Source organism: Drosophila bipectinata, chromosome 2L (genome assembly GCF_030179905.1).
Source record: "Drosophila bipectinata strain 14024-0381.07 chromosome 2L, DbipHiC1v2, whole genome shotgun sequence".
NCBI lineage: Eukaryota > Metazoa > Arthropoda > Insecta > Diptera > Drosophilidae > Drosophila > Drosophila bipectinata.
Window position 1 is genome coordinate 9,726,934 of NC_091736.1, and position 11,824 is coordinate 9,738,757.

Below are 11,824 nucleotides of genomic sequence, written 5' to 3' on the forward strand. Positions count from 1 at the left end.
TATGCCGGGACATACGTTTTCAAATTCCATTCCCGCCTAGAATTTTTTCTCCATTACTCATATGTATATACGAGTGTTTGTGATTTTTATTTTTTTTCTCTCTGAGTGGGTTGGGGACGGGGGAGCCCTCCGTTTGTTGCCAGGTTTCCACGTACGGGATACGGCGCTAAGCTTTGACTTGGGATTTGCATTTTTTACGGGCCGAGGACCAACTCGTTCCCCATTCAACAGGACGACCGGGAGCGAGGGTTTGCACATTTTCTGATGTGATTCCGGTTTTTTCTAGCTCCCTTGTTAGCTAGTCGTGGTGGTATTTTTTTTTATTTCTTCAATTTAATATGGTAATAAAAAAATCTGATGTCATAAACCAAATTTATACAACAAATTAATAAATTAAAAGGAAGTGAAGAAGATGTGATTTATAGAGAATAGACTCGAGTATTTATTTCACTTTTAAATACATTACAAACATTCTAAAATCTTTAAAAGAAAGTCCTGAAAGGGCATTTAAAATTCTTTATTGCTGAAGGGCCTTAACCCTTATCTTTTTTTTTCCTCCAAATATTTTTTCCTCCTTCCGCTTGCCATATTTTCTTCATTCGCTGGGTTGTCCTGTTTTGGGATAAAAATCCATTTCATCATCAGGGCTTTGGTGGCTCGCAACCTTCCTGATTCCTGCAGCTTTGTCTGATCGCGTTGAAATTGTAATGAGATTTTCTGTTTTAGGTTGATTTTTTGTAAGAATTATTTTTCCAAGGGTTGCCGTCAATTTTCCGGTAATATGCTCTCCAACCATGTATGCAATGCCGGAGTCTGTCCATTTAATTTACAAAGTTTATCTGCAACTCGCATCTGTGTAGCCGTCTGCTGCCGGTCCGGGCCCTGATTCTTGAACGCGCCCGCAATTTGCGGTGGCCGAGCTGGTTGGTGGCTATGCCTAAAATTCATTATTCACTCATCATTCATAAGCCAGCTCGGTTGTCGCTCTGTCATCCGTTTCTTATCCTGTCCCGTTTTCGGTTAATTTTTTTCTTGTTTAGGACACTGCGTGGCTGGTTTTTAATGGATTGGACGCCTTTCTGAAGGGGGAAAGTGAATGGAGTCGCATTCCGGTCTTGTACGTCCATTGAGTTCATAAACAAAGATTGGGATGATGAGTTGGAAGTGTTATTTGGGACGGGGATCGCTGCTCTTCCTTGAAAAGAGCATGATTTTTGGAAAGAATATCAATGAAATGTGAAGAACTATAGTGACTTTTCTTAGTACTTCAGACATTAAGGAGAAAATATAGCATACTTTTATGGGGTCTTTAAAAATGAAACAAATCGTATTCCCATTCAAATCCTTTATCCTGAAGTGCCACACCCTTGTTAAGAAACATTTTTATGAAAAATATTTGGAAACTAAAAAATCAATAGACCCCGGGTTATTTCAACTATGTATCCTAAAAGTCTATGCACTGCCGACAAAGGAATGTGCGATTTCCAATTATGCGATAGTTTTTCCCCCTCACCGCCACCCTCCCTCCCGAATCCACTGAATCTGCATTTATCGACAGTCTAACCCCCACTCCTGTTGGTCCTTCCGCCCAGTCCTGCCATTTCGGTCGTCCGTTGTTTTCATTCGCGAACAGGGAGGCTCACTAGCAATAGCAAATTGTATTTAAAATTTATATAAATTTCGTCGAGCATTTGTTGTGACAACGTCTGTGTTTCTGTCGACTGTCTGCCCCCGCTTGCCCACCTGCCACTCCTGCTCCTGCCGCCCCCGTGGAACTAACGTTAAAAATTCGCGCAATTTATGCATGCATGGGGAAGCGCGAACGGAAACAGAGCCGGGCGTTTATACATATATATTGTATGGATTGTATGGATGTTGGTATATGTATGGCTGTGCGAATGGCAAAAAGCCTGTGTCGTCCTGTTCCGCCCCCTAACTCACCTCCGTTTGTTGGCATCCGTGCTTATTTTTACTAACGATTCCCCGGCTTGTTTATTTTATTGGCATGAAAATTTATGTGGATTTCCAGCATCACATACGCCCCCTGCCGCATTTTTCCCGCCGGGGAGTAATTTCATTATTATTCTATAAATTGTACGCTTTATGTACTTATTTTATAAATAAAGCCACACCCAAAAGTGTCATATAGACGGCATATGGTAGTGGTTTAATTCAGAACTCCATGATACTCCCCAGTACTTCCATTTCAAGCTACACTTCAATCTTAAAGTTTGTACGATTACTGTCTTGGTGTCTTAGTTTTGAATCAATTGCTGACCTGGAATTCCAACCACAGGCACTTTAAAGTCGTAAAAAATGGAATCTTGTTCAACAAAAACTGAACTGGGCAGTGGATGGCAAAGGGAATCGGTCCAGAAACATCATCAATATGCAAAGGTTTCGGTGCAGATAACACCAGGGACGGTTCGGGCAGGTGGGAGTCGTAGAAAAAGAGGCTTTGCAAGAGGCTGCTCTTCCCGGCTAGTTTTCTCTGCTCGTTCCAATTATGCCTCACACATGCAAATGCAACGTGCAGCAGCGGCAGCCACCACCCAACTACCAATGGACCCTACTACTACCCATCTACCCACTTAATGTCACCCAATCATTCGTCGCGTTTTTGGGCCCGCGAGGCTTTTGTCCTGGAGCGGCAAAGCGACACGAACCAGGCCCAGGCCCTGGACCAGGTCTATAGCTAGGTCCAGGCCCAGAGAGTGCAGTCAAAAAAGCGACACATGGCTACCATAACGAGACTGCGGGTGGATGGGTGGGCGGGTTGGGTGGAATCTGACATGAGTTCTCCGATAGAGAGGGAGATAGGGACTCAACTCTGTTTCAATTTGGACCCACACACAGACGCAGCAGTTTTCCCAACCCCAGGAATAGCCCACCACTGGGCCACCCTCTTTTTTCGCGTAGCACGACGAATTTGGACGAGAGGGTCAGCGCTATATAGTCTGTGTTTTTCCGACTCTGTCGATCCCCGGCAGAGACATCCACATAGTTGTTGTTTTTATTGTTTACCCACGGAAACTCTGTTTCCCTCTGTTGTTGCAGGCAGGCTATGTGCGTTTGTTGCACCAATCGATTTATTTTCGGTTTCATTTCTGATTGGCAATATTTCATAAAAAATAATGTATTTTTTTGTCGTTTTCCCTCGGCCCAGCCCTGCTTGTTTGTGTACATATGTGATTAGAATATTCGAGTATTTGGATTGTATACTTGCTGGATGGGTGGTTGAATTAGAGGGCTAAAAAGTGAAATACACAAATGAATGGGGGATGTGGTTTTTTTTTATTATAAATGCTATGAGGTGAGGTTTTCGGCTACTCCCACTCCTGGAAAAACATAAGCTAGAATGGTGGATATATAATTTTATAAAATTGGCTTACCAATTATTGAAATAAATATTGACGGGCCCTCGCCACACAAAACATTATTGCTGAAAGCAAAATAAATTAAAATTCCCAACTGATAAAATCCAATGCCTTTTCAGTAAAATATAAAATTATTTGTTTTACAAACCTATAATCCCTTGGGTATTTGCAAAGCATTAGTGTTTTTTGAATCCACATTTGGATAGTTTCAATTGCAGCTACCACATTTTGCAATTTTAATTTAAATTCAGCCTAAAAATATGCAAAGATCTGAGGAATTAACAAAGCCGACCAAAACCAATTCCGGAACACACACAGACTGTTTATTTATGGAATTAATGCATAGCATTATTTGGGCATTATATAAAAATAAATTGGATAGCAAAGTTTCGTCCGTAATGATTTCAACTCTGACTGGAATTATGCAGATGCACTCGAAACGTCCTGTTCGGTTGAGAGCCAGACACCATAAAATTAATCATTAAATTCTGAAATTGTGGCCGGGCAGGACAAACGGAATATGTGGCCGGGGGGGAGTTGAGAGCAAACATTTACAAATTGCGGTTTATATTTTATTCATGTGGCGGCCGAAAACGTCGAAAAAATGTTTATTCGTTCGCATTTGGCTGGCTTTGGCAGGCCGGAGACGACTGCAATAAAAATCAGCTCCACCACAGCATTTGCCCGACCACCACACCACCCATGCCCCCACAACACTAATTAAAATGCATAAAATATTATGGTATTTCGTTTATTAATTAAAAATATTACCGTAGGTTTTAGAGACAAAAAATTGAGTATGGTGACAAAAAATACATATTTATTTTATAAACATTTTTAAACAATGCTATGCTATTGTTGTAGAAAATATTTGCGATAGACATCGTCGCCGGGGACAGCGCATCCAGCAAAAAGCTTTATTAATATTAATTGAAAATAAATGCATTTTTCAGTCGGATGACAAAATGGCGGAATGTGTCGCCGAAATTGTTGCAACATGGAAATAATTAAATGCCTGCCAATGAAATATGCAAATGAGTTTTACGGCGCAGACTGATAGGGTGGAGGTGCGGGTCGGAGGCCGTGGTTTGCATCCTCTGAAAGGATAATCAGTATTTTGGGAAGAGATGAACATCAATTCGCTAATTAAAAAGATAACTTTATCAATATTCTCTTGAATAATAAAGGTTTCAATTTTATTTCCAGGCTCTCGACTATGATTGCGAGGTGCAGGGCCAGCAGGACATACCGCAGGCTATTCAGCTCCTCGGGGAGATGAACAGCAATGTCAAGCAGGTGACGGACCTGGTCGAGGGAATGCTGCAGCGCGTCAAGAGTGGTGAGCTGACCACCGAGTACGGACTCAGCTTCCTCGAAGTAAAGTACCACATGCTGCTGGACTACTTGATCAACCTCACCTACGTTGTGCTGCGAAAGTGCTCCGGGGAGACCATCGAGGGCGACCCCTCCATCGAGCGTCTGATTGAGATTCGCACCGTGCTGGAGAAGATTCGGCCCATAGACCACAAGTTGCGCTACCAGATTGACAAGCTCGTGAAGACGGCCACGACCGGTGTCTCGAGCAACACAGACCCCACTCTCTACAAGCCCAACCCGGAGGGCATGATGATCAGTGCCGGTGCCGATGAGGAGGAGGGAGACGACGATTCCGAGGAGGACAGTGACGAGGATGAGGAGGACGAGGCCGGCGCCGCGAAAAAGCCTCGCAAGGCTGCGACGGCGGGCAAGTCCGGAGTCTATGTACCACCGCGCATCAAGCCAGTCTACTACGATGGCGATGAGCGCGACGCCGACAAAGAAAAAAAGGCCATGGAACGGGCCAAGAAGCGGGCCATCACGTGAGTTATAAGCATCTTTCCTTAACTTGACCCTCAAACTAAAACATCCCTTCCACTCAACAGTTCCTCCATGTTGCAAGACCTCAAGGAGGAGTACCTAGACGCGCCCACTGAAGTGTCGTCTGGATCCCGGGCCCAGCAGATGCTGTCCCAAGCCCAGAAGGAGAAGCAGGAGTACGAGGAGACCTACTTGATGCGCCTGCCGGTGACCAAAGCGGAAAAGCATCGTCAGCGCAAGCTCACCACCTTGGGTAAGTTGAATAGTCAATAAAATATTAAGAATTTAAATTAAAAACTTGATTATTTTGTCTACAGGTACACTGGGTGATGAAATCCTGGGCGAGATTAGCCGCGAATCTGCACTGCGAGGCGATGGCAGCAAAAAGCGAAAACTGGCCAAGAAGGGCAAGGGCAAGAAGCGCGGTGGTAAAAAGCGAAAGTTTCACTAATCGGGCAAACTAGAAACAGTTCAAAAAACCTTTTTAAATGCAATTAAAATAATTATCATTAAGTTTTTTTCCGTCAGATTTTTATTGAAAAACCAGGATTGATGTTATTACTTTAATTTGTGTTGAATTTTTAATTAAAATGCTCATTAAAAGTTTCATTAAAATATTATTTTCAAACAACAACGTGTGTTTTTATTTCTTTAATCAAACGTTAAGTTTAATTGGTTTCTTATTTAAAAATTCGTAATTTGATTTTTAGACTTGTAAGAAATAATAACCAGAAAAAAAATAAATTGTATGAAAATCGAACGATATATTCTAGTTAATGCGCATTGTAAACTGCATATTTTCGGCCGCCAAACCATTAAGTTGTGTTAGAAACCTAAAAGATAAGTGTACAAGTACATAAGACCATTTTTCAAACAGTAACACCTTAATTCTGAATAGAAACAAATTTAGTCTAGTACTATATTACCCTGCAAAAGAGCGAACATGAGTTTTTAAACCACAAAATTTAACTTAGGGCACAGACAAAATGAATTTAAGAATGCGAGGATATTTCGTTGTTTTTAGGAGTACCAGAAACAAAATTCAACTTTGGGCAAGTTTTTTATGATTTTAAGGATTTTGTTAAAAGAAAAAGAGAACTACCTTTCAATGAAAACAAAAAGATACATTTGAAATATTCAAAAATGAATAAAGATAACAAATTCAGTGACAAAAAGCAGATGCCTTAAAAAAAGACCGGTTTATACAGTAAGAAGAAATCTAGAACAAATTTTGACAGGAACCGTATCAGCTGGTAGGCGGATCGAAATACAAGGATCTATGGGAAGACTATAAGAAACTATAATAAAATGTAAACCCCACCCACATAATAAAGGAATTAACCACTCAACATGAAGCCCAAACAAAAAAAAGATAGAAAAACATTTTTTGAGTTTGAATGCCTACTGATAAACTCCTAAAAACAACTGAATTAAGATGAAAATTTATATTTCCAGTATAAATAAAATTAAAGTTAAGTGGAATCTTTTTACTAACCGAAAACACAAGAAAGCTACGTCCACTCAAAATATTTTAAAGTTCGATAAACAAGAATTCGCTCGAAACAATGAAATGTAATACATATTAAAAATACAAAAATAATAACAATATAATTACAAGCATATATAAATGATAAATAAAAATCGGATTAGATATAAGTTACATATAAAAAGAATGCAAGCAAAAACCTTTGGCGTTTACAAACAACTTTGACTAAGGATGAGAAATTTTTTCCAAATTTTCGTGTAAAACTTTTTGGCTATAAATTTTAAAGACAAGCAATATTGATCGGAGACCAACGAGAAATTACCATATAACTGCAATAGAACTCGAAATCATTTACCGGAAGCAAGCAACATCTTTTTTAAATGTAATTAAATAAATTAATTTAATTAATTTATTTATGTTGAAAGCTGAAAGACTGAGTATGTTAAAAATGAGAACAAAATGTAACAAAATAATGAACAATGAAACCGAAACCGGAACGATACTGAAACTTTTTCTCAAACGTGTGTATGAAAGTAAATAATTTTAATAGCCGAATTTGTAGCACAAATTTTAAACAACTAAAAACGTATTGGGTTTCGTTAACAAAGCTTATTTCAGAAGAATTTCAGATTTGTATTACATTTGGTTTTGAAGTTTGATATTTTCAGTTCGATTGAAATACGAGTGCAAATTGTTCCTCTTTGTGTATGTAAATGGAAATATGTGAAGTCGGAAAGATACAAAAGTTAAATATATTGCAAAATGTGAAGACAACAAAAACAAAGTGAAAACAACCAAACAAAAGTCGCCTTAGCCAAGCTCCACAAATACGGAAGAAACGATACGATACGAGTCGAAGGAAAACAACCATTTGTAAAACCAAACACAACACTGAACTAACTACTATTTATTTGTAGTAATTTAATGTAACGAACAAAACGAAACCACACAACAGAAAAACATCTACAAAAAAAAAATAGTGCAAACGTCAAAAAGCAAAAAGCTAATAATACTAAAAACTGTAATTTAATTTTTATAGCCAAAGAAAAGCAAATCACAGATACAGGTGATCGATTTGGAAAGGATGCGAGAGGGATTTAGTTTTTAAGCTTAACTTGAAGAGACATTCTGAATAAAGTATATTGGTTACTCGGTGATAAACGTAATCCATGTTTTCAATGAATCCATGACTAATTCGAGCTTAAATTATTTTCCAACCCAGAAATATTCGATTTCGATTACAAATTGCTTTCATTTGTCTTTGAAAAGGGAGAAGAAATTCATTGTAAAATATTCAAAATTCAATTGTGAAAGTGGTTGGACATCAATCTTGAAAACGTGTAAATTTTAATTATTTTTAACCTACCAAATTACTCATAAGCCAGATATTATTAAAATTCAAACACGAAATTCCAAACAAAATCTGCAATTTGAAACTGATTATAAATTACAGAAAAATAAATTAAATAAAAGCAAAAACTGCATTTATTTGTGTTTTTTAAAGAATATTTACTGGGAGAATATTTACTTTGGACATATTACTCATTTATTGAAACCATAGGGATAGTTTACATATTTACAGAATAATTTTAGTTGCTCAGGAAGGGATAAGCCTCCAGCCTCTGGATGCGGTCCATCACTCTGGAAACCTAAGCCAAGGACTCGGCCAACGTGGGCAGCTGCTTCTGCGCCTTCAGCCTCTGCTTCTCCTTCAGCAGGGCGTAGCACTCCGGCACCTTGTTGTAGAAGTCGCACAGCTTGGACTCCGAGTTGAAGGCCAGGTACTTGCCGCAGTTGTAAAGGCGCGGGTGGCCGTTGACACACACGAAGTACTTCTTGCAGGTCTGGGGGTGTCTGTAGTAGCGGAGCTCACCCTCGGGACTGACGTCCACCTCGGAGGCCACACCCTCGGCCTGATCGGCGGCAGGGCAGTTGAACCCCAGGTAGGCCTCTGCGTTGCAGTTGGCCACTAGGTCGGGCCAGTCGCACTGGTAGGTGTCTTCGTTGAAAGCCAATCCCTCAGGGCACTTGGTCACGGTGGCCACGCCATGGGCGCAGTTCCTGTAGACACCGCACTTGGTCTGGTCCCCGTTCGGGTAGAAGCCAAACTGGCGGGGGCACTCGTCCGTGCCGTTGGCTGGCTGGAGGCGGGTGCGCTCCTTGCAGGTGCTAAACGGGGCATAGGTGCACTCTCCAGTGGCCTTAGTACGCTGGTGGAAGAGCAGGCCGTCAGGGCACAGCTTGGCAATGGGAACATCATCCTGGCACTCTGTATAGGCATCGCACTGGTCCCCGGCTGCGAAACGACCGTTGGGCACTGGACACTCCGGCGAGCAAAGAACTGCAAAGAAGAGATTGATATTACGATTTAGTAGCCTGCATAATAAATATTTTAAAATTAATATCTAATTGGTATTTGCATTAAAAGATAATTCTTTACATTTTTTATAAACTTTTTTATTAAAAAAAGCCAAAGGCGAACAATAAACTGGCAAGGTCTTTAACTACAGACTAGAAAACTCGAGCAACTCAATGCCATTATGGCCTGTGTTTGGAAAATCACGACTTCTCAGTTCTTCTTGGCGTGGAGACGAGCGGCCTTGATCTGGGCACCCTTCTCCCGGATGGCACTGCTGCAGTTGGGCACATTCTCGATGTCGTCGCACTGCTTCAGCTCTTGGTTGAAGGCCTGATCCTCGCTACAGCCGATGCGGCGGGGACGTCCCTCAATGCAGATGAAGTACACTTGGCAATTGTCCTGAGAAGGATGGAAAGTATAGTCCGCTTCCTGCTCGCCCAGGAGCTCGGACTTGGGGGCCGGAGCCGGACAACTGAAGCCCAGGAAGGACTCGGCGTCACAGTCCTCGACCTGGTCGGGCCAGTCGCACTTGTAGGTGGCCGGGTTCCAGGCCAGACCCTCGGGGCAGTCGAAGACAAAGCCGCGTCCGGCCGCGCAGTTCATGAACTGACCGCAGTGGCTGGCATCGCCCATGCGGTAGTAGCCGAACTGGTGGGGACAGTCCTCCGTGGGCTGGGCGGCCTGCAGGCGGGCCGAGGGCTGGGTGCACTCCACGTCGATTGGGTAGCCGCAGGGATAGCCCGTGGACTTCTCGTTGTAGAGCAGGCCGTCGGGGCACAGCTTCTCCTCGGCCACGCCGTTCTTGCACTCAATGTAGGCATCGCAGGATCCTGACACGGGGGCAGTACCGTTGGCCTCCCGGCATCCTCCGCTGGCGGCGGCAGCTAAAATGCGAAGATGTCAGCGGTTAATAAGGTCCTTTCGTACCAAGGTATGAGCTTACCTCTAATGATTTATGATGAGAAACTGCCTTTACATTTTATTTTACAAACTATTATCGAAAACTTGTTGGAAAACTTCACGCATAAAAATGGTGATAATTTATATCGGTTTTAACGCGTTTAATGAAAGTAATGGTTTATAATAAGAAACAATATATTATTTAATATGATATCTTTTAAATTAAAACTTAAAACTGTAAGACTTAAGACTCACTGTTAGTTGATTAAACTGAATCCGCGTGCCATAACGAATGGGTTTTGAAATTATCACTTAAGCTACTTGTTAATGTAATTATTAAAATAGGCATTCCAGATATTAATACGTATGTGCATCGCAGACAGATTTAGTGAAGATGGCAAAGACGCTTGAAGGTCAGAGATGAGCTGAGCTCACATCTAGATCGATCTGTCACCTTCAGGTTCCCTGAACATGTCTGACTGGCTATCTGCGTAAAAACTTGTTTCTGGTCGCAGTCGACATTAAACAATAAACCAATGTGCCAATAGCAGCCAAAGGTTATGCAATATTGATTTTTTTTCTGGCCGCTACAGCATGTGAACTCAATCTTTAAGAGCTGGCGATCGGCCTTGAAATAAAACAAACAAAAAATGTTCGGTAGCTGGGAAGTACAAAAAATTCAAAGTTCCCACACTGTGGTAACCTTTAGCTATGATATGCACTTTTCGCCTACAATGTTTGGCCATTTACAATTCATATTATTTCCTCCTATTGATGAAACTATTATTTGTTAGCCGAATATGTAGCTAAAGCTCCCACGGATGAAAGTATGTAGTGCAGCGATGATGTTGCTCACTTGTATCTATGGTTATGCAAAATACAATTAAGTGTGGGAACGCCACGAAGTAATTGTGGACTAGTGGGTGCAGTGCCATCTCATGGGTACTTATTATTAAGAGTATTTAATCCAAAAAGCTTGGCTCAGATTTTTTTACTATTATTTTTTTTCGTATAGGAAACCAGTTTATTATTCAGTGATATGATATCATATAGTGTTCTTCCTGATTATAGATTATAGTTTTATTATAAAGTAGTAATTAAAAAATTTTGTAAGGCTTAGTCCCTGTTTAGTCCTTAAAGGGAAGGGTTTTGTTGAAAAATATATTTATAGGAAAACCACATTTAAACTTTTTATGAAATACATTATAAAAAATATTTCAAGGAATATAACCAGTCTCTTTTTCTTTTTAAAAAAACTGCAATTTCTGCACTTAAGAGGTTCAACTTTTCCACATCAAAGCGACAAACAAGGTGTACAAAAAAATTTACGTAATATCCTAAAATGACAATTAAATTGTGTTTTTCGTTTTTTGTACTAACCCATGGAGCCAAACATGGCCAGGCACAACAAAGCACTGATATATATTTTAGCCATTTCAACCGGTGGTATATAGACTTTCGATTTCTTAAGTTAAGACGAGGCTAGTGCTCAGCCAACGAACTGACAATTTCGACTGTTCCGCGCTAGAAACGCAACGCTGATATTAACTGGCAAACTGAGAAAAGCAACGGCTCTGCCGAAGCTCTTCCATGATGATCAGCAGCCAAAAGCCGAACTGTCGCCAGATTCCGAAGCTTGCTGATCTTCCCAGGCCGTTGGGGGATTCGCAACACCTATTGCCGTCATCGTCGGTACGAGTATCTGAGTATCTCAGTGTCTCAGTATCGGCGGCAATAAAAAGATACATGCAAATAAATAACCAACATACAAAAAAAGGCAGTCGAATGGCATAAATTTCGACAGAAAAAGCTTGGCTCGGCCCGAGATGAATCAGTTTGTCAGAG

The 11,824-nt window shown here is 40.9% G+C and overlaps 2 protein-coding genes across 4 annotated transcripts in view; one reads left to right on the forward strand and one right to left on the reverse strand.

The window, feature by feature from the left end:
• LOC108126775 (neuroguidin) overlaps window positions 1-8,204 on the forward strand; it is a 29,771-nt gene extending 21,567 nt beyond the window's left edge. Inside the window, exons 2-4 of the mRNA XM_017243457.3 lie at window positions 4,584-5,236; window positions 5,300-5,487; window positions 5,552-8,204. Of these exons, the coding sequence (XP_017098946.2) occupies window positions 4,584-5,236; window positions 5,300-5,487; window positions 5,552-5,685 (975 nt within the window). The 3' untranslated portion in view covers window positions 5,686-8,204. The remainder of the gene's footprint in view (window positions 1-4,583; window positions 5,237-5,299; window positions 5,488-5,551) is intronic.
• A 39-nt stretch (window positions 8,205-8,243) lies between these two features.
• On the reverse strand, window positions 8,244-11,599 carry obst-E (obstructor-E). 3 transcript variants are annotated; one of them, XM_017243458.3, is made up of 2 exons: window positions 11,360-11,599; window positions 8,244-9,061 (listed from the first exon to the last, which is right to left on the reverse strand). In XM_017243458.3, exons 1-2 carry the CDS (start codon window positions 11,412-11,414, stop codon window positions 8,370-8,372), a joined length of 747 nt encoding a protein of 248 aa, XP_017098947.2. In that variant the 5' UTR covers window positions 11,415-11,599; the 3' UTR covers window positions 8,244-8,369. The 3 variants fall into 3 exon arrangements, with proteins under 3 accessions (XP_017098947.2, XP_017098949.3, XP_070133044.1); XM_017243460.3 differs by lacking the exon at window positions 8,244-9,061 and adding an exon at window positions 9,153-9,963 and having other exon boundaries at window positions 11,360-11,597; XM_070276943.1 differs by lacking the exons at window positions 8,244-9,061; window positions 11,360-11,599 and adding exons at window positions 9,153-9,963; window positions 10,023-10,158.
• Between the last annotated feature and the right edge of the window lie 225 nt (window positions 11,600-11,824).